Source organism: Vicia villosa, unplaced genomic scaffold (genome assembly GCF_029867415.1).
Source record: "Vicia villosa cultivar HV-30 ecotype Madison, WI unplaced genomic scaffold, Vvil1.0 ctg.000455F_1_1, whole genome shotgun sequence".
NCBI classification, from domain to species: domain Eukaryota; kingdom Viridiplantae; phylum Streptophyta; class Magnoliopsida; order Fabales; family Fabaceae; genus Vicia; species Vicia villosa.
This window is the reverse complement of record NW_026705217.1, coordinates 233,754-260,637: the sequence shown is the minus strand read 5'-3', so window position 1 is coordinate 260,637 and position 26,884 is coordinate 233,754. Positions and strand designations below refer to the sequence as shown.

Sequence of the window (26,884 nt, the reverse complement as noted above, 5' to 3'; positions counted from 1 at the left end):
AGCAGCGCTTTTCACAAGCGTTGTCTAAGGTCGGCCTTTTAGCAGCGCTTTTACTCATTTTCGTATACATTTTCCGTGTTTTTTTATTTTACTTATAGCAGCGCTTTTGTATAAAAGCGTTGTCTAAGGTGCTTTGTCTAAAGGCCTTTTTGGCGTAGTGAATAAACATAAAGGATATGTGATAAGCTTAAGAAGTCTTACAAAAAGAAGGTTAACGTCTACAAAGATTTAAAATCAGTGAAGTATGTAGTGTATTGTTAGTTGGCCCCAGTAAACGAAATGAAAAAAATGGAAACATTTAGAAGAAACATCAACCAACATGGTTCCCTATGTTAGGAAACACACTCATGTTAGGTTTCAAAACACAAGAAAGGCTAGAAACCAATAGACAACACAACCATGTAGGCTGCATAGACCACTTTCTATAAGGGTGTGCTCGGTTGGAGAGAAAAAGTGAGAAGAGAGAAATAGGCAAGAGAGAGTGTAGGAAGAGAGAAAGTGGCAAGAAATATAGTAGATTTGATGTATTGTTTGGTTTAAAAGAAAGAGAAAAGAAATAGGAAAGAGAGAAGTATTGTGTATTTTAAAAAAATACTATAACGACCTTATAACTAATAATGTTTTTAATTAAACTAACTTAATTATTTTACAATAATTTATAAATTTTTATTATTTATTTTTAATAGAATGTACATGTTTTTTAAAACAAAATATATAATAAAAAAAAGGTGGATATAATTTTTTCTATGACGGCGTCGAGGAAACGGGGACGACTGAAGAAGGTCTCTCGGTCACTGGAGACAGTGAATCATGGCGAAATTGTGGCGGAGAAGGATAGGGCAAGTGTGAAAGAAGGCGAATCGAATGATACGAAGAAGGACAGTGGGGAAGTGGCGGAGAATTAGGAAAGTGATAAGGAGAGTTTAGGGCTTGACCTAAACCCTAAAATTGGCAAAGAGGAGACTAATCCAGTGAATCAGGAGCACAAACTGTGGGTGGATGTGATACAGGGTAACCGGAAATCGGCGAATGGGAAAGCAATTACATATGTAGCACCCAAGATAGTGGAGGGAGTGGCGGAGGCGACTATTGAAGAAGAAGATGTTGCGACTGAAATCCGATTTTGGGACACCGCACTCATCATGTATGCTATTGGGGGAAACCTGAGCATGAACGCAGTAAAGAACTACATGGCAAAGGAATGGAATTTTGTAAAGCTCCCTGAAATGTTTTATAATGATGAAGGGTACTTCATCCTGAAGTTCAAGACGGAAGCAGACAGAGAAGAGGTCATGATGAAGGGTCCATATACGATTAGGAACATGCCCATGGTGCTCATAGATTAGAGACCGGACTTCTCTATGGAGCGGGATATGTTGCGAACGCTTCCAATTTGGGTGAAACTGCCCCAACTTCCTCTGCACATGTGGGGAGAGAGGAGTCTGAGCAAGATTGGTAGCATCATAGGAACCCCTATGTTCACTGATGAATGCACAGCAGCAAAACTAAGAGTCACATATGCAAGAATCCTAGTGGAAGTTGATGTAACGCAAAATCTGTGTGAAGAAATAGTTATTAACTATGATGGGAAGAAAAGAAAACAAAGAGTGGAGTATGAATGGAGGCCCCAGTTTTGTGAACGGTGTCAAAAGGTGGGGCATGTCTGTGAAAGGGAAAAGAAACCCTATGTGAAAGTGTGGCAACAAAAGAAAGAGTATGAGAAGCCAGAAACAGGTCAACAAAGCAATGAACAAACTGCGCAAAAGAGTGCTAGTGCAAGCAAAGCAGATATCACTGAGCAGAGCAAAGAAGCTGCGATTGAGGAAACTCCACAGAAGAAAGGAGTGATGGTAGACAAACCAGAGGATGGAGGAGAATGGACTGAAGTACTCAAAGGGCTCAGAGCAAAAGGTACGAATCCTAAACAAGTTGATATTATAAGGCAAATTTTTAGCAGTAAAGTAATGGATTTAGCACATTAGGAGAATGGAATGACCCTAAGGTGCACCCCATAGGGGAATTATGATTTTGTCATGGAATGTTAGGGGGTTAAATAAAGCAGCTAAGCAAAAAGAGATTAACTCCCGTCTCTTGAAGTTGTAGCCTAGTATTGCTATCTTACTTGAAACAAGGGTCAAAAAAGATAAAGCTGAAAGATGCAGGAAGATATTACTGACAATTACAGTAAGCATGAGAATGGCAGGATCTGGTTGTTATGGGATGATAACAGAGTAATAGTAAAGGTGGAATCCATGACTGACCAGATGATGCATTGTGGGGTGTACAATACTGATGGTGGATTTATGCACTGGATCACTGCAATATATGCCTCTAATCAACTAGATAGAAGGAAATAGTTATGGAAAGATATGGGAAATATAAGCAGGAATCATCAGGGACCATGGATTGCAATGGGAGATTTTAATAATGTTCTGGGCATGCAAGATAGAATAGGTGGCAAAGCAGTTCAGGAACAAGAATTCAAGAACCTAAGAGATATGATGGAGAATAAGGGGTTGTTTGAAATTGAAAGCAAAGGAGAGAGGTTCACATGGTTTAACAAACATACTGAGGACCCTATATACTCATGTATTGATAGAGTAATTGGCAACATAGAATGGATTCAAAAGAATATGGACAAGACAGTGCATATGTTGGAACCTGGGGTATCTGACCATGCTGTGGTGTGTATAAAAGGTGATGTGTTGGACAGACCAAAAACTGGGTTTAAGTTCATAAATGTTGTGACTGGCATGGTAGGTTATCATGAGGAGGTGACTAAAAGTTGGCATGAGCAGATTAGAGGGGACAGAGGGCACAGACTCTGGCAGAAATTGATGAGGCTTCAGTCAGTTCTCAAAAAGTTAAATAGGCCACTGCTAAGCATCAAGAGTCAGATTGAGAAGAAAAGAGATGAGCTGAATGAGGTTCAAAATATGGTGAGGCAAGAGAAAATGAACAGGGATCTGATTATTAAGGAGAGAAAATGCTCTGAGGATCTCCTGAAGCTCAGTGACTTAGAGGAGGAGGTGCTTAGACAAAGAGCCAAAGTGGAATGGATTAGGAAGGGAGATGGAAACAACTCCTTCTTCCATTCTTCCATAAGAAGCAAAGATAAACAGAAGCTGATTACCAAACTTGTAAAGGAGGATGGAGAGATATGTGTGACCAAAGAGGACATGGAAAATGAGGTGTTGGAATTCTACACCAGCCTCATGGGAACTGCTGATACCAATCTAGAGGGTGTAGATATTAGTGCTATGAGGAGAGGCAAACAGTTGAATAGGGAGTAAAGAACCATGCTTAGCAGTCCTGTCCAGGTCAGTGAGATTGAAAAAGCTCTAAAGAGCATTGGAGATCTTAAAGCACCAGGGATAGATGGATATGGAGCAAGGTTTTTCAAGCAATCTTGGAAGGTAATAAAAAGTGATGTTATAGAGATTGTGAGGCTGTTTTTTGAGGAGGGTAGAATGGATAGCAGATTTAACAAAACCTTGTCACCCTTATACCAAAGCATGATAAGGCAAACAATATAAAGGAATTCAGACCTATTTCATGTTGTACTACTATGTATAAACTGATCTCTAAGATCATGGCAAATAGGATGAGTAGTGTGCTTGGAAGCATTATCAGTAAAAATCAAGCAGCTTTTGTGCCTGGCCAAAATATCCAGGACCATGTACTCCTGGCATATGAATTGATTAGAGGATACAGCAGGAAGAGTGGCAGTCCAAGATGCATGGTGCAAATGGATATAAGGAAAGCCTATGATTCAGTAGATTGGTTAGCAATGCAAACTATAATGACTGAAATAGGTTTCCCCAAAAGGTTTGTAAAATGGGTGATGCAAGCAGTAACCACAGTGACATACCAGTTCAAGATTAATGGGAGGATTACTAAGAGCATCAAAGCTGCTAGAGGACTGAGGCAGAGAGATCCTATATCTCCTCTACTCTTTGTGGTGATCATGGAATATTTGCATAGGAAGGTGGATGACTTGAAGAGTAAGGCAGAATTCAGATACCATTCAAAGTGTGACAAAATGCAGCTGGTGAACCTGAGCTTTGCAGATGATCTTTTAATGTTTGTCAGGGGTGATGCTGCCTCTGTCCAACAGATGATGGACAAATTCAATGAATTCTCTATATCCACGGGTCTGACTGTCAACCTTAATAAATGCAAAATATACTGTGGGGGAATGAAGGAAGAAGAAAAACTGAGTATTGAGCAGATCACTGGATTCACTAGAGGGCAGATGCCTTTTAGATACTTGGGGATTCCACTACAAAGTAGAAAACTCTCAAATAATCATTGCATGGAGATAGCTGACAGAATAGGGGTAAAGATGAAGCATTGGAGTACAAGGTTATTGAGTTATGCTGGGAGAGTGCAATTACTTAAGAGTGTTGTGTTTGGCATAGCTAGTTATTGGATGAGTTGTTTGCCTCTACCTAAAATGGTTACTAAGAAGCTGGAGGCCATGTGTAGGTCATTTATGTGGACAGGAAAAGGAGAAATCACAAGGAAATCTCCAATTGCATGGGATATAGTGTGTGGTCCAAAGAGCAATGGAGGGTTGGATGTGATCAACCTTGAAGTTTGGAACAAAGCTTGTCTAACTAAGCTAATGTGGAAGTTGGCTAGTAAAGAAGACTCCCTGTGGGTGCAGTGGGTTCATAGATACTATATCAAAAGTGAGGATGTGATGTAGGCAGAAATCAAAGACAATGGATCATGGATCATAAGAAGCATCTTCAAAATGAGAACAAAGGTGCTTCAGCTTGAGCAGTGGAAGAAGTTGATTGAGCAAGGAGGTTTCAAAATGAAAAAGCTGTATCTTGAGTTTCTGGAAAAACATCCAAAGGTTAAATGGAGAGTTTTTATGAGGAAAAACTATGCCCGGCCTAGGGCAGTGTTCACTATGTGGCTGGCCTGCAACAAGCGGTTAGCAACCAAGACCAGACTTGAGAAGTTTGGTGTGCAAACTGACTTAAAGTGTGTTTTCTGTGAGGGTACTGAAAATATACAACATTTGTTATTTGAATGCAGGGAAACTAAGGAGATATGGGAGCAGGTACTTAGATGGCTTAACATGAAGCACAAGGTACAGGGATGGGATCAGGAACTTCGTTGGCTGTCCAAAGTGTGCAACATTAGGAATTGGAGAAGCAACATCGTGAAAATGGCCCTTGTGGAGACGGTTTATGAGATATGGAAGAAACGAAATGACAAAGTGTATCAGCAACAATATAAGGATAGAAATACAGCTCAAAAGATTATTGAGCTCATTGTGAATAGAATATGGGTTTACCCAAAGTATAGGAAAAGAATAGCTCAAATGTTAGTAGCATAAGTTTGTGGAATAGGTCTTTGAGATTGTATATAGCTGGACCCTAAGGGTCGCTTGTTTTGTAACTGTGCTTGATTATTAATAATAATCGTTTTCCTTAAAAAATATATATAATAAAAAAATTAATATTATAAAATTAATAATTAATTAATTTGATGATTTTAAAAATTCAATTATGCAAAGTTTATAAAAAAAACGTTACATTAAAATTTGCAGTGAATATCATATTACCTTTTGCCTTCAGAGCGTGAAATTTCATAGAGAATGTATTAACCAAATGGATCTCATTTCATACTACCTAGCTCATAATTACAAGGGCAATAAAGGAAACATAAAATTATAACACATTTCTTTCTTCTTTCTTCCTAGTTTAGAGAAGAAAAGAAAAAGGCATGGAACCCACATCAAATTAATTTCTCTCCTTCTTTCCAAACCAAACAAAAGAAGTTTATTCTCTCTCACTAACTTCTCTCTTCTCTATTTCACTTAAAACAAACATACCTTAACAGAAATGCTCTTTCCACCCTTATGTGCATACCACACCCTTGGAAATTCGAAATTTCCCTTCGTGCGTCTGGAGATGCATCTACGGACGCATCCAAAATCACGTCAATGATCATTTTTTTTAGTTTCACCTCAGTTTTAAAAAATGTCCAGAGATACATCTTCTTATACTGTTTGGGTGTATCCGGAAATTCATCTTTGAATTATCTCATGCATTCATTTATGTGGTTTTGTTATTCAATCAACTGATTGAAATAACAAGTCAGTGATATTTCTGTAGAAGCATCTCTAGAAATACCCGGCGGAAAAGTTGATAAAACGCCACCTTGCATGATCTTCGTCTTCATGCTATAACAAGAAACCATTCCAAAACCCTTGAAAAAATTTCACTCATTTTCAATCAATTTTTCAACACCAAAAACATCATTCTTGTATTTCATCTCTTCAAAGGGAGCAAAATAAGCTGAAATTGTAGGTAAATATTTGCAATAGGAAAGAAATGTGGTGTTTTAGTAAACTCTCGACATTGTTCAAGGCAGTCCGCATACGTCATCATCATCATAACCACTACCACCTAGCCGTCAAATTAGTTTACATGTGGGTATTCACTGTCATGATTTCAATTTCCAAGACCGTCGTGGGACACAATAATTAACCGCATTAAAATACAAAGAAAATCATTAATTAACAAATTTAAAATAAAAACCAAAACACAACTTGTTTTGATTTCAAAAGCAAAACAAAGTGTCTCATTTCAAACCCTATATAACTTCTTTTTTTTCTTCTTTCTTCCATTTCACCACCTTTTTCCTTCTGAACCTTAAAAACATTTTGTCTTTCTATAACTTTCATTTTTTTTTACCACTCTTTCTTCTACTCATTATGAGTTTGTTGATAATGGTTGTGTCATACGCAGCAAAAAAAAAGATAATGGTTGTGTCATAATAAATAATGTTAGTAATGATTGATTAGATTAATTTAATTCATTTGTTTATTTTTAACGTGAAATTAATCTTTCGATATAAAAGAAAGAAATTTTAATAAAAAAAATATGAGTAAAAATTGAGAGTATTTTCTCTTTAGTTTTCAGAACTATATTTTTAGCTTATAGATTTGTCGTGGCACTAAACATTGACATATTGGCCAAAACTTCCATAATTGATTGTGGCGTCTTCATAACTTATCAATCATTTATTCATCCTGATTACGACACCTCCCACAAATTCATCTTCGGGACTCCTAATTCAATTCCGACAGCTCCGTGATTTTCATATTTTTAATTCTAAGTTTTTAATTTCCCGGCATTTTCATTTGAGTTTGAGTTCTATACTTATTCAACAAAAACTTTACAATATCTGTTGTTTATTTCATGAAATTTTAAAAGCTTTCTTTAAATTAAGTTCATCTACTTGTTTTTACTTTTGCACCCATTTGTCATAACGAAAATTGCAACTCACTTTTGTATAAAAAAAACACTTTGCCACCACGAAGTAAGGTCGTACAAATTACCAATTAACGTGTTCAAGATCTTACAATTATATGGACTAAACTAGTAAACTAGTAGAAATAATGTTTGGTCTAACTTATTTTTACAAAATCAAAAATTAGTCTGTAAAACAAGAGGTGACGCTCTATATAAAATTACTTTTAGACTCTATCGATCGATTAATGTGAAATTAGATTTTTTTTTCTTTCTTTTTTGATACACTCTTTCATGTCCAACACCATTAGGCTTGGTGTGTGGATATAGATGATAGATGGTCTAAATTGTCAATATTTGAGAATTAATTTTTTAAATACACTCTCTTATGGTTAGTACTATTGAACTTGATGCGCATGTGTAAATAGTGGGTGACTTGAATTTAGGGGTGTTCATGGTTGGTTATTTTCAAAAACCAAATCATAACCATTTTAAAACCATTTAAATGGTTTGGATTTATAACCATAACCACATTTTAATCAAAACTGGTTATAAAACCGGTTATAAATTTGGTTATGATTATATAACCGGTTTTTTTAAAAAATCCAGTTTTAAAAATTATTTTTTCCAAAAATATTTTTTTTCAAAAAAAAATTAATATTTTTAGAATTAAAATATTTGGATTTGGATAATAACCGGATTATAACCGAATCCAAAATAATTTAACCGGTTAATAACCATTTAATTATATCCGGATTATATAAATGGATAACCAAACCATTAATAACTAAACCGGTTAATGACCATTCAATTATATCCGGATATTTAAAAGTGGTTTAGGTTTGGTTATGGATTTGGACATCAAAACCGGATATTTTGCACACCCCTACTTGAATTGATAGGTTCATGAGTCTTAAATACAATTAAAATTTGGTTTAATCCATCTCTATAAAATTATTTTGTAAGGTGAAAGCTGTCACTCTTTTTTTTTTTAAACTGCTCTATCTTTAACCAATTTTAACCAACATGTGAAGTGCCTTGGGTTTTTCTCAATATAACCATTTACTTTTTTATCAGTTTATAAGTAGACTGAATTAGGACCCATAACAATAACTTATTTAGTTTTATGTTTAGATTGTTTTTTTAGTAATAGTTAGAGCTGTCAATTTAAAGGGATATGGTCTAATATTAAGGCCCTTAAAATATAAGTGGCCTAAATTTTTAAATGTCCCAAAAATAAATAGGGTCCTAAAACAAAGGCCCAAAAAATTTAAGTAAGGCCTCAAGGCCCACACTTTTTCACAAAATATTTTTTATAAAAAAATAACTTTTTTGTTTTTAATAAAAAAATTGATTTTTTTATTTTTGAAAAAAAAACCATTTTTTTATTTTGGAAGATTCGAATTTTTTATACTTACAAAAAAAAAATACTTTTTTCGATAAAAAATCGGTTTTTTCTCGAAAAAATTGACTTTTACATTTTCGACAAAAAATTAACTTTTTCTCGAAAAAGTCAACTTTCCATATTTTCGACAAAAAAAATCAATTTTTTCCGGAAAAGTCGACTTTTTATATTTTTGACAAAAAATTATTTTTTTCTCGAAAAAAGTCGATTTTTTATATTTTCGACAAAAAACAAATTTTTCTCAAAATAGCCGACTTTTTAGATTTTCGACAAAAAATGTTTTTTTCGGAAAAGTCGACGTTTTATATTTTTAACAAAAATCAAGTTTTTTCCAGAAAAACCGACTTTTTATATTTCCGGCAAAAAATCAGTTATTTTTCGGAAAAGTCGATGTTTTATATTTTCGACAAAATTCAAAAATTTTCAAAAAATTTGATTTTTTTACATTTTCGACAAAAAATCATTTTTTTTAAAAGTCAACGTTTCATATAACTTTTTATATTTTTGAGAAAAACTTGGATTTTTTTCAATAAAATCGACTTTTGGTATTTTTGCCAAAAATTGAGTTTTTGCCGAAAAAGTCAATTTTTTATATTTTCGACAAAAAATCGATTTTTTTTTTGAAAAAATCGACTTTTTATATTTTAGGAAAAATTGATTTTTTTATATTTTCGAAAAAAAATCGTTTTTTTACCGTTAAAAATTGACTTTTGATTTTCGACAAAAAATCGGTTTAATTTTTTAAAAGGTCGATTTTTTATATTTTTTCGACAAAAAATCAATTTTTTCTTAAAAAGTCGACTTTTAATACTTTCGATAAAAAATTCATGTTTCAGAAAGTCGACTTTTTATATTTTTTAAAAAAATCGTTTAATTTTCAAATCATTTAGTTTCAAACAAATTATATTTTGGGACCCTAACTTAGGTCCCATAAAAAACAAAAATATTAAAAGGCTTTGAAATATGGAGAAAAAAATATTCATCGGTAAAAGGCCTAGAAAAAAGGGACATATAAAGACTTAATTGTTAGGGCTGGAATTTTTTTACTCCTCTAATAATAATATAATGATATGACTATGATTTGAACCATAAAACACAAATTCAAAGTCTTACATTATACCAACTAAACTAACGCATCATATGATAGTTGCGGTACACACAGCTGATCTAAAAGATTTGTACAGCACATTGAATTTGAATCTCCAAATAATGGTTTGGCTTGCTTAAAAATACACACCACACCTGTAACGAATTGAAAAAGCAAAGCTCTAGTTATGTGCAAGTTATTTAAACACAATTCCTAATAAAGGTTCAACACCTTTGAAGTAAATTGCAAATCAAATATTTGAGGGGAGGTTATGGCAGATGTTTCTACAGTTCTAATCAAGAAAGTGAGTGTTTTTTCAAAAATTAGATGGCTAATGCGAATGAATTCAGTAACTATGCATGATGAACTAGATATCTGAGAATTAGAACACTTTTCAAATAGCTATATATATTTATCTCGCACTAAGATTACTCAGGCCAGCAAACTCGAACATTTTTAACAATAATACACAATAACATATATGGATTGTGGTTCTGAATTACCAAAAAATCGCAAACCATCAAAGATAAAAATAAAAACGTATCAAATGTATACTCCCCTCAATACTGTTTTACCATGTATACTCCCCTCAGTACTGTTTTACCATGTACTAGTAGATCTATCTGGTATTGTTGCTTTTACAGCTATGAGCTACAAGGTACACCAAATATGAATAAGACATGATTTCAAAGGGGGGAAAACACTACCATCATTGCTTGCAATTGAACATTCATGAATCTGCAATGGGGAAAACAGATCCAATTTGATTGCCTAAATGATAGCACTTGATGTTGACTGCATATGGACCAAGCTGAATGTGGTTATTTTCTTGACCAGCGAAGAAACACAGGGTATACAAAGCAATTTCAAATTCAGGGCTCACTCCAACCAAAGTGCTTGATACAGATTTCAGAACACCATTCCATTCAAATTGAAGTGTCAGAAGCTGGGTTTCAGAGTCAGGCTGCAAGTTACATAGCAAACAACATTAAAAATAATGTAGCTACAGTACACAAACATAATAGCAAACAAGAACTACCTAAAAGAGTTACATGTAATGAAATGAGATTATGAATGAAAATTTACAAAGGCTATCGATGTTACAGGAAAATAAATTTGTTGAAATACTTTAAACTTTATCTGACGTTTAGCTCGTATGAAGTATATTACTTTCCTATATTTATTTTTAGTACACAAAAATGTAACGATCACTCACAGTTTCACCACGTCGACGGGGAAAAATATAGCCTTGATAATCAACTGTTCCCTTTGCTTCTTCATGGTAAAACTGCCAAAACATATCAACAGATGAGTCAATAATTCACATAGTGACTAATGAAATCAAAATTATAAATTGAAGAATCAAAATAAATATAAGTAGAACATCACTGGAAGGAAAGTTGCTAAGTTGCACTTACTTCCCCTAAAGTATGCTTAAATGACACATGTACCCCCTTGACTTTTACATCATAGAAGGGAGGTATGTGTAATTGAGGGGAAATTAATGTCTTTTACAGAAAAATAAGAGGTCATACCTGCAGCCAGTTATGAAATCCAGAAACTTCACTGCTTTGTTTGATTTCTCCAACAAAAACATGTTCAAAAGCAGAAGAGGAACCAGAAGTTCCACATCGGCTATAAAGATCAAACCACAAACTGGTCAACAATCTTTTGAAATCTTGGGAACTCCCTGATGTGATTCCTTTGGATGCAAGAAACTTGTGAAGATACTTAATCGGTGCTGTTCTACTAATTTCCTCTATGAAAGAAGCTTGCTCTTGTTTCTCTTCAGATGTGACAACCTCCTTAGATCCTTGATGTGGATTGTAATTATCTAAGAGTGAAAGAAATCGAGCATAAGTAGGCTTTCGGAATACATCATCACTAACCCATGTAAACAAGCTCCCCTGCGCCATATCATCCTTTTGGTAAACTTTTTTCCCTTCACCACAGTCGATTTCATAGTCTTTGCCAGGTACCAAACGATTTAAATCCAGTTCCCAGAGTTTTTCACAAGCTCTTGATAGATCAGCGAGTTCATCTTCTGAGGGCTCTACTCTAGCACCAACCTCAACTTCATTGGAGTATTGTTGCTCATCAGAAGGAAGTTTATAGCTGTTCCAGTTATCCTTTGGAACCTACATCAAGTTGGTAAAATCCATCATTCAGATTCAGAATGTGATGCAGCATAAAAAGCTGAGAACTGATTACAGAACACATTCCACAATAAAGCAAACATAAGTAAAGTTTGTAGAAGATACCCTTGTAACAGTATTAACACATTTTAATTGAATGAAATTACAAACCTTGTGTGTCTGTCTTGAAGGTTTGCCAACAGTCTGCCATCCATCGTTATTATCTTCATCTGACTGCAAAATTAAAAAGTGTGCACATTACATACTTCTTCTCATTAAAAGAAGAAAAATAGATTGATCAATGCATATTTGAAAACATTGTCGTGCCCTCATGAAACCTAATTTTCAGTAGACCATTTATCTTGTATATAAATATTTATTTCTTCATAAAATTTTCTCCGAAGACAATCTTATAAATTATGCATTAGAGAGAATTTTCGATCGGGGCGAGTGTCAAAATGAGAGCATTAACCAGCAAACAATAAATTGGTAGGATCATAACCCTATATAAATGAACCAACCAGCAAGACCATTAGAGTGCAGCATCAAAAATTGTCTCTCATGCCACATCAACTCCAATTAACAACATACAACAAACTGTTAAGTTTTATTATGATTGATCTGTTACTATGATGGTTGAGCAATAGAGTCGCCTTGATTGAACACAAACTGATTTTATTTCCAAATTTCTATTCAACTAAAAGTGAATAGTGGTTTTTTCCTTAGCTTAAAAAACATAACATTAAGTTTTAAATTGTTTTTAGAAAAGATACATCCAAACATAGATTAAATCACTTTAAACTCAATATTAACAAAATCAGTTTCACAAAATATAATTCAAACTAACATTTGTTAAAGTTAATCAAACACCCAAACACACACTAAGTGGTAATAATCTCTTGAATACATAAATCAAAAACTTGAAAACTAAAATAAGATGCAGCCATATATATCCGTCAAGGACAATAAAGAAACACAAAGGCGTAAAATTTGCTATCTGTTTAACTAAAATTAAGAACCTTGTTCAGTCTATTGGAAGAATTGAACCTTTCAGATTCCCACTCCTGCTCCTGAAAAACAATGCAGTATACAGAGTTGCATATATTACATCAACGATACATTTAAACTTTTGTTTGAAAACTCAATATTTTACCCAAGTATAGACTAATCCGTGGAACCAATCTCACTGTGACAAGGTTTTAAAAAACGGTCCGTTACCGTACCACAAAAATTCACTATTTTTGTGAAAAAGAGCAACTTGTGGTTAATTCAGACCTTCGCGACTACAATCAGCGTCGCAACACCTATACAGACCGAAATCGCAAAAGCCTTTACGCGGTCGGAAAGTTATTTAAAACCTCTGGTGACAGTGGCTCAATTGAAAAATAGATAAAAAAATTCACCTTATTTGGCCTTTGACGGTTACTATCGTTTTGCCATGGTTCTACTTCATCCTTCTGTAATAATAATATAATAATTAACGATCAAGATTAATTGTTTTTGATAAAATTGAGAATGAGAATCAGAATATATAGGAATGAACGGAAAATGTGAGAGAAAAGAACCTTGTAGTGGTGAGGTCTACCGGATATTCTAGAATCTTCGGATTGCCACTCCTCCTGCTTCTACCAAAAAAAAATTCAAATCGCAATCACGTAATTGTGGTAGTAAAACTAGATCGAGAACGGATCGGAATTGCAGATTAACTAACCTGAGGCTGAGGACGGTGATCGGAATCCTGATCTCCGGAAACGACCTCCGCCCAAGAGGATCTGGATCGTTCGTCTCGTGATTGACGATCATCGTCGTTGTTATCTTGATCGCGATCGTTGTTGTTGCCGCCGAGAGTTACGTCGATCAAGCCCTTGATGAGACCGTCCATGTTAAAGAGAGTGTGTTGTGTGTGAGTATTACTGTGAGTCTGAATCTGAAATGAGTGATGGAGTAATAGGGGGTTGATTGGTTGAATTGAATTGAATAAATTAAAAAAAATAGTTAAGTGGATATGATAAGTCTATTGCCGACAAATACATCAACCATAATGTAACTACCACTGACTTTTCGAAACTAGAAAATAATAACGGGCCTATAGACATAGTCAACTTCTCTTTCAAGTGTGTGTCTTTCTCCCAATAAATTATATAGAGGTGGTCATTCATGTACTAGTATGTGGTAAATGTTACTCCCTCGGGTCCCATTTATAAGAAAAGATTTTCTTTTTAGATATATTGAATAAATAATGTATCTAAACAACATATTGTCTAGATACATTATTTATTCAATGTATCTAAAAATGAAATTTTTTCTTATAAATAGGACCAGAGGTAGTATTTAATTGCAAGTTAGTCCTTCTCTTCTCGTAAAATAGGAAAAACTAACATGCTCGAAGGACTACAGTTCACATTATATGGAGGACATAGACTCTATTTGACAAGTAATTTTGAGCTTATAACTTATAAGTTCGTACGATCATAAAAGACATGTTTGATAACAATATTTTCATCACGAGTTTATAGTTTATTTTACTAGTTTATAGTTTATTTTTCGGACGCTATTTTAAATAGCGTTTTAGTTTATAGCTTATAGTTTATCATTTTTTCATTAATACTCTTATAAATTTTAATTATTTTAAATTTGCATTTAGTTATTAATTAATAAATGTCTTTTTATGTCATTTTACATTTAGCAGCTAGTTAAACCACTAATTTTACCAAACACTTTAATTAGCTTATCAGCTATTAGTCATCACTCATCAACTATAAGCTATCAGTCATCAACCATCAGTCACAAGCTATCAACCATCGGCTATAAGCTAACTTATCACCTCATCCGCTAATTTTACCAAACAGGGCCTTAAGGATTTGCCCGCTTCTACTGTGATTCTGTCTTTTACTACTGCAGAACACAATCCACGTGTGTTGTTGTCATCATCGATATAAAATTTTCCGGGCATCTCAAATAGACTAATAAGACCAGCCAAATACGAAGACCTATGAAAAAAAGACACCTTGAAGACGATTCCAACACTGACACAGCGACACCGATAATAATTTAAAAAATAAATAAATTAAACGTAATTATAAGTGTTGGTGTAGCATCCGATATCGACACGGACACACCTTTTTTCAAAGATGTCGGTGTTACATAGATGAAGACCCAATTTAAAGCTCTATTGACGAACAGGTGAACTCCCGCTAGGAGACTCCACACTGAATTCGGACATCGTGCTTATATATAAGTGACATCGAGTCATACTAAGCTACGACTCATTTTTTTACTTAATGAAAATTCTAGTAACACGCGCTCGATGTCAAACTGGATGTTATGACATCCACAATTACGCAGCACAGACAGTAATAACAAAACAGCATAAAAACAGTAAAGAACACACATAATTGTTTACCCAGTTCAGTTCAAACAACCTACTCTGGGGGCTACCAAGCCAGGGATGAAGTCTACTATCAGTAGTATCAATTCAAAGCTAAACTCCCCCGTTTACAACTTCTCACTTAATCACTACCCAATGACCCTTCTACCTAGGTTCGACCTAGATATGGAATATCTCCATTTCACTCTCCCTCAATCACAACAGTGATTACACATAAACACTTAAACTATTACAAATAGAAGACACTCTTCAAAAACACACCTTGATCTGCTTAAAAGCTTCAATCAAGAGACACACACACGTGCTTAAAAGCTTAGAGTGACATTACACAAACACAAACTAATTCCAACGCAATCATCAAAGATGATAGCTTGGATCACACGAGACAGTTACAGAACAATAGTTCTTCACAAAATAAAATCTTTTGTCTGCGTTCCAAACTAGGATTGCAATCCTTTTTATATGCAGTCTTGGGCCGTGGGCTTTTTAAGAAACACATTAGGGTTAACAAAGTTAACTTAATTCACACGCCAACTGTCTGTTACAAAATGTGCTGTCAGCAGGATTTTCTGGACGAAATATGCAGCACTCAATAAAATGTTTCCTAAACTGATAATTAGGATAAATTTGGAAACACATTTAATAAACAACAACAGCTCCTATTGTCATACACAGATGTCATGACATCGATCATGACATTCACTACAAAAACTGTATTAGCTTCACACATATACAATCTGCATAAAAGAATATACACCGGGTATGTTTTACCAATAATGCATCCAACATGAAAACACCTTCAATCTCCCCCTTTGGCAAATTTTTGGCTAAAACAACCTGTCACACCATACCAGAGAAAAACTTACACTGGACACAAGATAACCAAAACACAATAAAGCAAGCTAATACAAAACATACAGCATACATCACCAGTATGCACACAGTGCTTAGACAAAAATAGACAGCCACAAGAGTAGCACAAGCACAGACAGATCAACACAAAAATAAGCAAATTAGAATTGTTGATCACACACAACCACCATTCTTGTTGTTTTCGGGTGACATTATTACTTATCCCCCTGTTTGGCCACAAATGTTGCCAAAGCCAACAGAAGTGTCTTCTCCACCTGTATTTTTTTTGTTGACTCTATGGTTCTTCAAGGATGTAGAGTCCTAACTTGATTTGCAAGTTTTCAAACTGCTCGTCACTCTTGTTAGGATCATCTTTAATATGCATCAGGTGTACCATTTGCATACTTGCATCATTCAGGGTTCTTACGGGGTTAGTCCCTACTGTATGAGTGTGTGGGCAAGGTATTGTTTTAAGAGAGATGAACCGAGATTGTTGAGGCATCTCAACATTGTGAGTTAGCTCTAAACCTGTTTCTGAGGGAAAATTGTACTCTGTGATCACACTAGTGCTATTATGGTGGGATGTCAGCTGAGAGTCCCCTGAATATCTAGCTTGTTGGTAATATCTAGATCAATAGTTGACTTTTGCACGAGGTTCCACTTGTCCTCCTCCTTGTTTTTGATGTAGTACGGCATGGTTACGACATTCCACTCTATATTCTGGTGAGATACACCAAGGTGTGTCCAACTTGATTTAAACCAGTTCAACAGATTTGTAGGAATCATACCTGTCATTAGCTTAGCATCTTCAGTTGTGATTACAAGAATCTTGCTCTCCTTGCTTTCTTGATCTTTCAAGTGAGGCTGTGAGTCTAGTGCTCTTTCCATCCAGAATCTTGAGACTTGGTCTATCTCTAGAATCTTCTTTCTCAGGGGATCCTGACTGTTGATGAATACCTTCCTTGAGACAGTATTTGGAGCAGTGATTTCCCTTTGAATGATTCTTTGACTATTTACTGAAGAACATTCATCAATCCCGGATGCTTTGTTTGTCTCAATTTGCATAATTGAGCTCTCAGCAAATTTTGATGTTAAGACATCTGTATTGACATTGACATGGTCTGCTGAGTGAGTCAACTCACTTCCTTCTACAATATCCTTCATGACTGTTTTGTTCTTGTTTGTAACTGAGAAACCCACATCCTTTTTGTGATGTTTGTTTCGCCTGGATTTCCTTTTTCTGGAGTTTCCTGCTTTCTTTACAGCCTTCTCTTCAGGTATATGATGGCTTGAGTGATTAGCTTTTATCCACAGGTATATGATGGCTTGGATTTTTGTTAGCTTCTTTGGCTGGTTCGCCAGTCAGAGGTTCGTCATCCTTTACAAGTTTGCTTTTTTGATTGGTACCTATCTTGCTTTTGGCAACACCTTGCTTAGAGGTTGGTCGGGGTATTGGTTTCAAAAATATTTGAGTCTCTTTGCTGCTGTCAGAGCTTTCATCCTCGACCTGATCCTCTGATTGTTTTGATGTAGCCTAAGGAAGACAAAAATAATCATCTCTGATAGTGACGAAACTAGAAGCTAAAGAAAACACAAATTGTAAGTGCATACTTGTGCTTGTTTAGTTTTGGAGATTTTCTTTTTCTTGGGTTGTGTAAAAGCAGTAGGAGAACTTTGACCCCTCTTTCGACTCTAGAGGAAAAATGGATATAAGACTATGCCAAATTTAATAAAGAAACAAATAGGCAAAATTTATCTTTTTAGGTTTGTTTTCTTGGCCATCAGTGACAACGGTCGCGCCTTTGACTTTTTCCTCTTAAGCATCGGTTGCAAAAAAGGTACATGAGAAAGTTGAGATATACAGTCAAAATAAATTGAAATTTAATTGAAACATAGTAGGTACATACTAGCTTTGCCTGCCAAAAATTCCTGCAAGGTCGAAAGAGTAGTTGACAACCTTTAAAGGAAGGTTGATTCAGAAAGGTGCCTTGGAAATAGTTCGACCACCATTTCTCAAATTCTTATTATTGAGTAGTAAGAGTGTTGGAATTTAAATGTCGATAGTTCAAGGGATTGATTACGTTGGAACTTCAAGCAGTCTTAATATTCATGTGGAGTGAATTTACACTCGGACCAACAAATGTTGTTTGCCTATGTGTAGAGAGATGTTGGTACCACTTGGCTATAACAAATTTTTTTTGGTCACCAAATTTGGTTGGTAGGTGGTGAAACCTAAACTGGGGTTAACTGGTTCGATTCAGGTGGATAGAAGTGTTAGAGTCAAAAAGGCTGCCCAAATGACAATCGACATAGCAACAACGACATAGATAACACCGTAGAACCTATTTCTAAACCAAGTTGGACCGAAATTGAATCAACTAATTTAGTTTTAACATCATTAATGTTCATAACATATAAAATTTGAGTTTCAATTTCAAATTCAAACATCAAACATCTGAATCTAAGTATTAAATTACCTAAAAATAAAATGAAATCTTAAAAAATTTCAAACAATCATAATACTTAACCCATTTTTTTGAAATGGTTAAATAAAAGTAGAAGAACTAGTTTTATTGGAGAGATAACAAAATAACAAAATAAAATAAAGTACTAATAAAAGTACAATTAAAATTTTTCATTTATTCATATTTAAGCAAAGTCGTAGCATTTTAATTTTGATTTTTAGTACAAAATCACAATGTCGAACATCAGTTCCTCCCCTTCAAACTTACAAACCCCAGCTTCGCAGGGACTATAACGCGACGCACGGGGGTTAACGCTTCGTAAAATTGCCGAAACAGACTCCACCCTCTTTCTTCACCACACTCTCTTTCAAAAGATTACTCTCATAATTTCAAAAAAACAAAGAAGATTATCATTTTCATCTTATTTTGAATCAACTCTCTTATTCCTCTGAACTGTGTTGTTAGCGCGAAAATCGAAAAGGGGTGTTATTTATGCGGTTATGGCGACGGCGCCTGGTAACAGTTCGACGGCGAAGGTGGGAACCCTAAGTTTGGGATCGCCGATGTCTTCAATGCCGCCGAAATCGCAACGCGGTCAGAATAAGCCCAAGTGCAAACAGTGTGGCAATGTTGCTCGTTCTAGGTCTTTATTTTTATTATCATAAACTTGTTTTGTTTTCGAACTTTGATTTTGAATATTTGTTTGTTTTGATTCTGATTCATGTTATTTGTAGGTGTCCTTATGAGTCATGCAAGAGTTGTTGTTCTAGGAATCAAAATCCGTGTCCTATTCATGGTGAGTTTGGTTCTTTTTATGTGATTCATTTCAGGTTGATAATCGATTGTGTAGCTGAATCTTACTTGAATAATATCGCATTTGTTCTCTGCTGTTGGTGCTTTTTTGTTTTTGTTTTGAATTATGTTCTTTTTATTATCTTCTTGATGGTGTCTGGATTCTCCTAGTTTTGATGCTAACATGCCCAAGATGTAATAGAAATCCAAACACTAGGGTTGTGTTTTGGAGCCGGGTCTTGGAAAGGTTTTGGTGGACCAAGTCTATATTTGATATTTTATTTTAAAAAAATGATAAATGATCATATAATACTTCAATCGCATTTTATTGGCTAGCTTACATGTTTTGAAATTGGAAAGCGGCCCTCTAAAGGGTGTATCGACTCTCGAATTCTTGTAACTGACGGTATTTTAAAGACATTCCCACTTTAAAGGAGCCTTATCCTTAAGACTTGATGTGAGTTTAGAAAAGTGTTATCAAATAGCGGCGTCATGGCTGCTATGATGAATATACATGGCGGTTTTTGGGCTCGCCGCAATGGTAAATACCGATCGATATTGCGGGTTTTTCCGCTATAACGGTGCTGCAACGCCGCCGGTATGGCAGGGTTTTTGCTCTCTGCCATGGACCGCCATCCACCAACACTGGTTTTGAAGGCAAGTATAGAAAATGTAACACCAAAAAAGATGCAATTATTCAGCGAATCTTCAATCCTTTTGCAAGATTTACAGTATTTGTTTACTTTCTCTTACGTTTGTTAATGTTTTCCGTAATAGAATGATTCTAACAGCTTTTCATCTCCCACCCCCTCTTTTTCATGTTATATGGTGATTGTAGTGTTAAAAGCCAGTACAATTCCTGACAACACTCCATCTACTGGTGCTGCCCCACTTGATCGGAAATCCTTTGAACCACCTCCATCAGTGTAAGTTGTGCCGATCAACACCCTACATTTAGATCATATTCTTTATGTTAGTTTTATATCTCAAACATAGTAGGCTTTATTGAAAGAAAAATATATTTTAGGAACAATATTTTCTTTTCTGCGGAATAGCATTGCTATTTATCGTATGTAGTATAGTACCTACAGTTATCTTGTATTTTACTCACGGAAATCATGCTATTTAGTAGCAACAGCGCATACACATTTTTATTCTTTATGTTATTTGATTTGGTTGACATCATTCTATTATTAAAATAGGAAATGTAATATGCCCTTTTTTGTAGTATGGGTGTCTGACATGTATCCGACACTGATACGTGTCTGATACGCCCCAATACATATCAGGAAAGTATCTCACAATTAAATCATTTTTTAAAATGTGGCCAGTATGATTTGAATACGACTATTTGTGTACGAGATACACCTGAATGGCACCACTACGGCACACAAATGAAAAACTCCAAACAAAGTAGATTTTTTAATTTTTTTATTAGAAGCGAGGATTCCAGGATTTTTATTTTTTAGATTAAAATAAAGTGAAATATAAATGGAGTGACTAGAGTCAACAACACGCATAATTGTTTAATAAAAAGCTAGGGTTTGACACCCATTCCGCAGCTGTCTCACAGCCGCCCCAAGAGTGTCCTTTCTTCACTGTGTATGCTTTGTTTCTTTTTTTCCCCTCATCTTTCTATGTGCTTTGTTTCATTTCTTCTCATCTGCTACTCTTCTCTCTACGTGTCTGTTCCATATGCCTCTCTTTTCTTTGCGTCTCTTTTTCATCTGCTTCTCTTTGTGAAAAGATATGGGAATGGGGGAGGGAAGACTGACACCGTTAAGTAGTGAATATTAGACAATTCTATGAAATCTAAATGTTTTTCGGATAATTATTAAGTAGTGAATGTTAGACAATTCTATGAAATCTAAATGTTTTTCGAATAGTACAAATGATGTTATTTTTGTTATATAAATGGTGAAGAAAGGATATGTAATTGTCATTCGTTTTGATCATTTTCAGTCATGGGAAGTTTATTATCATTTTTATGCTACTTATGTTTATATATTGTGCAATATATATAATTTTAAATTAAATTATCTTGGCCGTATCGTATCTGGAATTTTAAATTTTTTCCATGTCGCATTGTATCTCAAGTATCAGGGGTTCATGTCCCGGTTCTCTTAATATATTTTGGAAAAAACCCTAGTTTCATATAAACATACCGGGTGGTGTTGTGTGGCTGGCTGACCCGTTCTTGTACAATTAAACATGTGCAATATTAATGTCAGTACACATACTGAGCCATACTTGGTTGCACTCAAGTATCCCCCCTATATGTACACAACCATTAGTAAAGACGGGGTTCCCGCCCCCAGTAACGGTACTTTACAATTTTAAATGTACAGTTAGGACCCGAGTTGCTAGTAAAGGTCCAAATGAGCAATTGGCCCATCATAATGCTAGTGGCCCCAGAACTTGACTGATATATTCTAGAAGGGGTAAGTTGGGAACTTCCAAAAGAAAGGAAAGCTGAATTGGTGACGTGGGAAGTGAGGTTGGGACTGGTCACTACTTTTTGTTATTAATAGAGGAGTTGCATATCTGGAAAGATCTCTCTTGAGAATCTAGCTGGTTAGTTATGAATAGGAGGCACTAGCTTTCCTATAAGAGCCAGCTATGTAGCAGATTTGGGTGTTTTCCTTTCTGTAATTCCTTCAATAGCATTCATTAATAACACACAGTCTCCCTTTTGGTGATTTCTTCATATATTTTACCGTTTAGAGGATTGATTAACAAACTGGTATGATCTGCTGGGATCAGCGTGACTTAGTCTCTTGATCGCAAGGTGAATGCCACAGAAGGCAACAGAAGCTATGGAAGCAAAAGTAGCAGTGTTGGGAACAAAGTTGTCTGTAATATGATCCACGTTGGAGATTCAAAGCACTGCCAAGGAGAATAAAGCAAGCCTCATAGCCAAGGTAGTCAAATTCTAGATCCTACACGGGATCAAGGAGGGGTCACAAGGTCGTGAATTGGGGGATGGTGAAACGGATTACAAGAAAAACCCTCAAATCACACCCAAAATACTTCAAACAAACTCAGATTAAGGAACATCAAACAAAATTCAAAAACAACCAAAAAAACTCCATGGTATTTAAAGCGCATGAGAGAGGGAGAGTGAATGCAAATAATCTAACAATTGAATAGGCTAGGTGGCTGTATTGGGAAATTTCAAAAAATTAATGGGTGTAATGGGAAGGTTTTCAGAATATAGTTAGGATTTAATTTTTAATTGTGAATCTGTGATTATGGGTGAGAAATAATTGGTGCAGGTTACAACAGCATAAAAAAACCCATTTTCAGTGTTTTTGAAGCCTAGCCGTTGCTACTAAATAACCGGGTCGCAAACCCGACCTGCGAAACCATAAATGCGATGAAGATGAACTGAATCAGCAGACACGCACAATCCCATTGCTCATACGTGTTTGCCTGGCGATCCCACCGCCTCCACCCAAATCCAAAATTTCACTTTCACGGGATCACCAAAGTCCCTTCAAGATCGTAAAATTGCAAGATCCTACGAGTTGGAATGCAATTTTGACTACCATGGTTGCTGCAGCCTCTACCTTTCCCAGAACAGATATGGGAGGAAACCTCCGATTATCTCGCGTTGGCTGCACGGGGAGACGCAGGCGGAGGCTGTTCAGAGGCACATACTAGATCGTGACGAAGTTTTGAGATAGTTGCAAGTTCAATTGCTAGGTGCTCAAGAGAGGATGGAATCTCAAGTTGATGAGAAGAGAGGAGACAAGAGTTTTGAGGTAGGTGAATGGGTTTTTGTTAAGTTCCGAACCACAGGCTGCAGTCGGTTATGTCTTTGCGAAGCTAGCTTCAACGTATTATGGTCCGTATCAATACTAGAAAGGATGGGGGCTGTGGCGAACAAGCTCAAACCACCGGTTACTTCCGAGGTTCATCTAGTGTTTCATGTGCCCCTTTTAAAGAAGGCAATGAGAGAGTATCATGAGGAGAGGGAAGGAGGTGCTACAAGTGTTAATACAGTGGAAGGGGAGGGAGTATTGTTGGACCCAAGCTGCTAGTAAAGGTCTAAGTGAGCAATTGGCCCATCATAATGCTAGTGGGTCCAGAACTTGGCCGGTTTATTCTAGAAGGGGTAAGTTGAGAACTTCCAAATCTAAAAGTAAGTAGAGCTGAATTGGTGACACGGGGAGTGCGGTTGAGACTGATCACGACTTTTTCGTTATTAATAGAGGTGTATATCTGAAAGGATCACTCCTGAGAATCTAGCTAGTTTAGCTTCCTAATAGAGCCTAGCTATGTAGCAGATTTGTGTGTTTTCCTGTCTGTAATTTCTTCAATCACATTTATTAATTATACCGTCTCCTTTTTGATCATTTCTTGCCATATTTTACTGTTTTGAGGATTGGTTCCTAATAACTATCGATTTATAGACTAATATTCATGATGTTCAATTAGTTATTAGTGACATGCCCCACTTAGGTGAGTGGCATTTCAATCTTCTTGCTACTCAACTTACTACTGATATCTGGCAACAAATGCATAGTGTGTCTTTGTTAACCGGACCAAAGATTTGAGGTTTTGAAAAAGTAGGTTATCTGATACTGATATTTTACAGTCAAGAACCTTGCATATTACTCTCAACCCAGGTTTGCAAAAAGAAACTAAGCATGTAGAGATGGTTTCTCATCTAAACCCTCGATATATTTACCTTTTTACCCTTCAAAAACACATGTTTGTCTTGCATTGTTTTTTTCTTTCTTCTTTTTTCAACCTATAGTGAGCATGTATTTTAGCTGCTACTTTATTCTTAGAATTGATCCTTTGTGATTACCTAAACAACGGATCCTTATTTGTGAATTGTAGTGATCGAGTACTAGACATTTTTGCTAAATTTGTCTGGCTTTGAAATACATCTTCTACCTTTGTCCCTAAATTACTTTTCAAATTACACTCCAAATAATTGAAACTCATTATTGGCTTATGTTATTGTTTTTTCATCTTCTCCAATCTTTAATTAAGAGAGAAGTAATTTATCTTTCCCACTACAACAGTTGTTGCTAAGTGGCTTATAATAGTGTAAACTAATCAAGGGTATTTGGATAAGAAATGGAATGAAAAATTTGAAAGTTTTTTTTTTAAAAAATGGAACCATAAAAATTCCAAGTTTGATGTAAATGACATATTCAGGCTCGAGACGGAGTGTTGATTTTATTTGGTTTGGTTGATATCTCGTCCCTGTAGAATAGAAAACAGAAACTGTACCTTTTGTAACTAGATATATCAATCTCTAAAATTTAGAGATTTAAACCTTGTCTGTAATTTTTGATTTATTTGAACTTCGAGTTCCCTCCACGTTTCCTTCTAATTACTTCATTGGTTTAATTATAGAATCAGCATTTACAGCATCTCAGATTCTTTTATTTTTGCCTAAATTTCATTTTGCTTTTTATTTCAGAAGTGCAGGTAGAGTTGCATCACTCCGACAACTTTCAAATAGTTTTGCTCAGTTCAATAATTTGCATCTTTCACTTAGATCAAAGAAACCGCTAACTAGAAAGGTACAGACACACTATAAACTTAGATTGTTTGAGTATAAAACTTTTTGTATCAAGCTGTATGTTGCTTGAAAGTAACAGCATTGTGTGTGATTACAGGATGCTGCAGCAATAAATGAGTGGAGATTTTCCAAATTGAAGGAATACAAAGAGCAAAATGTTGAAGCAGAAAATGAAGCTTTCGATCGATACATGCAAAATGTAGATTTACTGGAAGAAGTATTATCCGTGAAGCATTCAGATGATAACGCGTCCTCCGTATCTGAGGCTAATCCTACTCCAATGGAGAACAGTGAGATCATGATCCCTGGGTTAAAAATGCAGTTAAGGTCAAATCCGACGAGGAGCGATGGTGCGAGAATAAGAATAAAAAAAATTGTTGACGAGGGACTAAAGAAGCTTAAGAAGCGTGCTGTAGATGGTGACAGCAATGAACCAATCGATGAAGTTAATGAATCTTCGAATAAGAGAAAGAGGACTGAAAAGTTATCTGCTATCAGTGATCTTATGGACAAAATCAATAAAGCCCGAAGTGAGGAAGATCTGCAGTCATGCTTGGAGGTGAAGTTACAGCTTTTCAATTCAGACGAAGACTCTGCCATGGTACAAGCTACAGACAATGAAATGCATCAGAATCAAACTGCTGAAGGTGATGTTGCACCAGCAAAAGAATTGGATTTTTCATTACCGAAATTGGTCAGTGCTACTGAAATTGATCAAGAAACTCTCAACACCATAGACAAACACTTTTCTTCTCTTGAGTATGTAGGGCAGTTATGAGGTCAGATTTAGTAGTTAAAATTTTTCTTCTTCAGAATGGAAGAAATCTAAATGCTGTGTTGTATCATTCAAGGAAAATGTTATGTAAAATTAGAATTAGTCAAAATGGAAGTCTGACAATGTCTTGAAAAATCTGAACGAATCCATTTTTTGAATTATTGAATTAGTTGGACCGTGAACTAGTTATATTTTCAGTTTAATCATTGTTTGATTTAAATGAGGTTGAACAAAAAGAACTAATCCGGTTCAATTGTTACCGATTCAATCATGATTTCAAAGTATCACCGGTTCAATTGTCATATCTATTTATTTAAGAATGACCATAATGAGTCCGGTTGTATATAATATGACATTTGAATAGAAGTAGTCTCAAATAGCACAATTAGCTGCAAATATATTATTATGTAGGAGTCTGAAATCGAATTCCAGATTATCCACTTCTTCACACGTTTAGTGAGTGTAGTAACTAGATTATTTGATTAAAAAATAGTCATAGTTCATACCCAATGCGTAAAGATGCAAGGATGCTGTTCATATTTTTGTATTTTAGCGTGTATTTTGATCTGGCGTGACAAAAATTAGTTGAGTAGATTGATTTTTCAAAATTGGTTATGGTTAAAAGTTGATTGAAGACTCTAACTAATTTATTTTTTAATACACTTAATGATTTCAAGAATAAATTTTGATGTAAGAAGAGAGTTATGTTAGACATTTAACAATTAAACGTAAAATTTTGTCAAATTTCTATGACATATATCAGATACCTAATAATTTGGATGTTAGGTCGTTGTCTGTAAGCAATGCAATGTATGGCTCGAGTACAATGTCAAAAGAGTAAGGGTCGATGCATTTATGCTTAGATGCAATAAAAAATAAGCAGGATTTTCAACATTACCATGAACGAGTTTGAGTAAAGAAGTTAGTTCATGAGAGTATGATTAATTTTTTTTTTTTTGATAAACAAAGAAGGTATATATTAAACAAGCACAAGGGGGTGCTAACCCACAATTACAAGAGAGAAAAGCCATGGCATTTCCCACACCAAACAAGACCATCCAACCTACCAACAAAACAACAAACACCAACAATCAAAAACACAACACCGGATGAACACACCAATTCACCCAAAGAGCCGAATCTCTAACTTGGGAGGAAGAGAGGAACCA

At 35.3% G+C, this 26,884-nt stretch overlaps 3 protein-coding genes across 6 annotated transcripts; 2 read left to right on the top strand and 1 right to left on the bottom strand.

Annotated features, from left to right (window-relative positions):
• The first annotated feature begins 4,759 nt into the window (after positions 1 to 4,759).
• Positions 4,760 to 5,353, top strand: LOC131628452 (uncharacterized). The gene has a single exon (XM_058899293.1). It carries the CDS (start codon positions 4,760 to 4,762, stop codon positions 5,351 to 5,353), a length of 594 nt encoding a protein of 197 aa, XP_058755276.1.
• A 4,334-nt stretch (positions 5,354 to 9,687) lies between these two features.
• Positions 9,688 to 13,943, bottom strand: LOC131628436 (uncharacterized). 3 transcript variants are annotated; one of them, XM_058899271.1, is made up of 9 exons: positions 13,613 to 13,940; positions 13,467 to 13,526; positions 13,305 to 13,358; positions 12,921 to 12,971; positions 12,073 to 12,135; positions 11,302 to 11,904; positions 10,983 to 11,054; positions 10,474 to 10,730; positions 9,688 to 9,921 (listed from the first exon to the last, which is right to left on the bottom strand). In XM_058899271.1, exons 1-8 carry the CDS (start codon positions 13,781 to 13,783, stop codon positions 10,497 to 10,499), a joined length of 1,308 nt encoding a protein of 435 aa, XP_058755254.1. In that variant the 5' UTR covers positions 13,784 to 13,940; the 3' UTR covers positions 9,688 to 9,921; positions 10,474 to 10,496. The 3 variants fall into 3 exon arrangements, with proteins under 3 accessions (XP_058755254.1, XP_058755255.1, XP_058755253.1); XM_058899272.1 differs by lacking the exon at positions 9,688 to 9,921 and having other exon boundaries at positions 10,220 to 10,730; positions 13,467 to 13,520; positions 13,613 to 13,943; XM_058899270.1 differs by lacking the exon at positions 9,688 to 9,921 and having other exon boundaries at positions 10,220 to 10,730; positions 13,613 to 13,937.
• Positions 13,944 to 18,819: 4,876 nt separating this feature from the next.
• Positions 18,820 to 25,897, top strand: LOC131628435 (uncharacterized). 2 transcript variants are annotated; one of them, XM_058899269.1, is made up of 5 exons: positions 18,820 to 19,249; positions 19,341 to 19,402; positions 20,237 to 20,324; positions 24,842 to 24,941; positions 25,038 to 25,897. In XM_058899269.1, exons 1-5 carry the CDS (start codon positions 19,107 to 19,109, stop codon positions 25,716 to 25,718), a joined length of 1,074 nt encoding a protein of 357 aa, XP_058755252.1. In that variant the 5' UTR covers positions 18,820 to 19,106; the 3' UTR covers positions 25,719 to 25,897. The 2 variants fall into 2 exon arrangements, with proteins under 2 accessions (XP_058755252.1, XP_058755250.1); XM_058899267.1 differs by having other exon boundaries at positions 24,839 to 24,941.
• Positions 25,898 to 26,884: the final 987 nt, after the last annotated feature.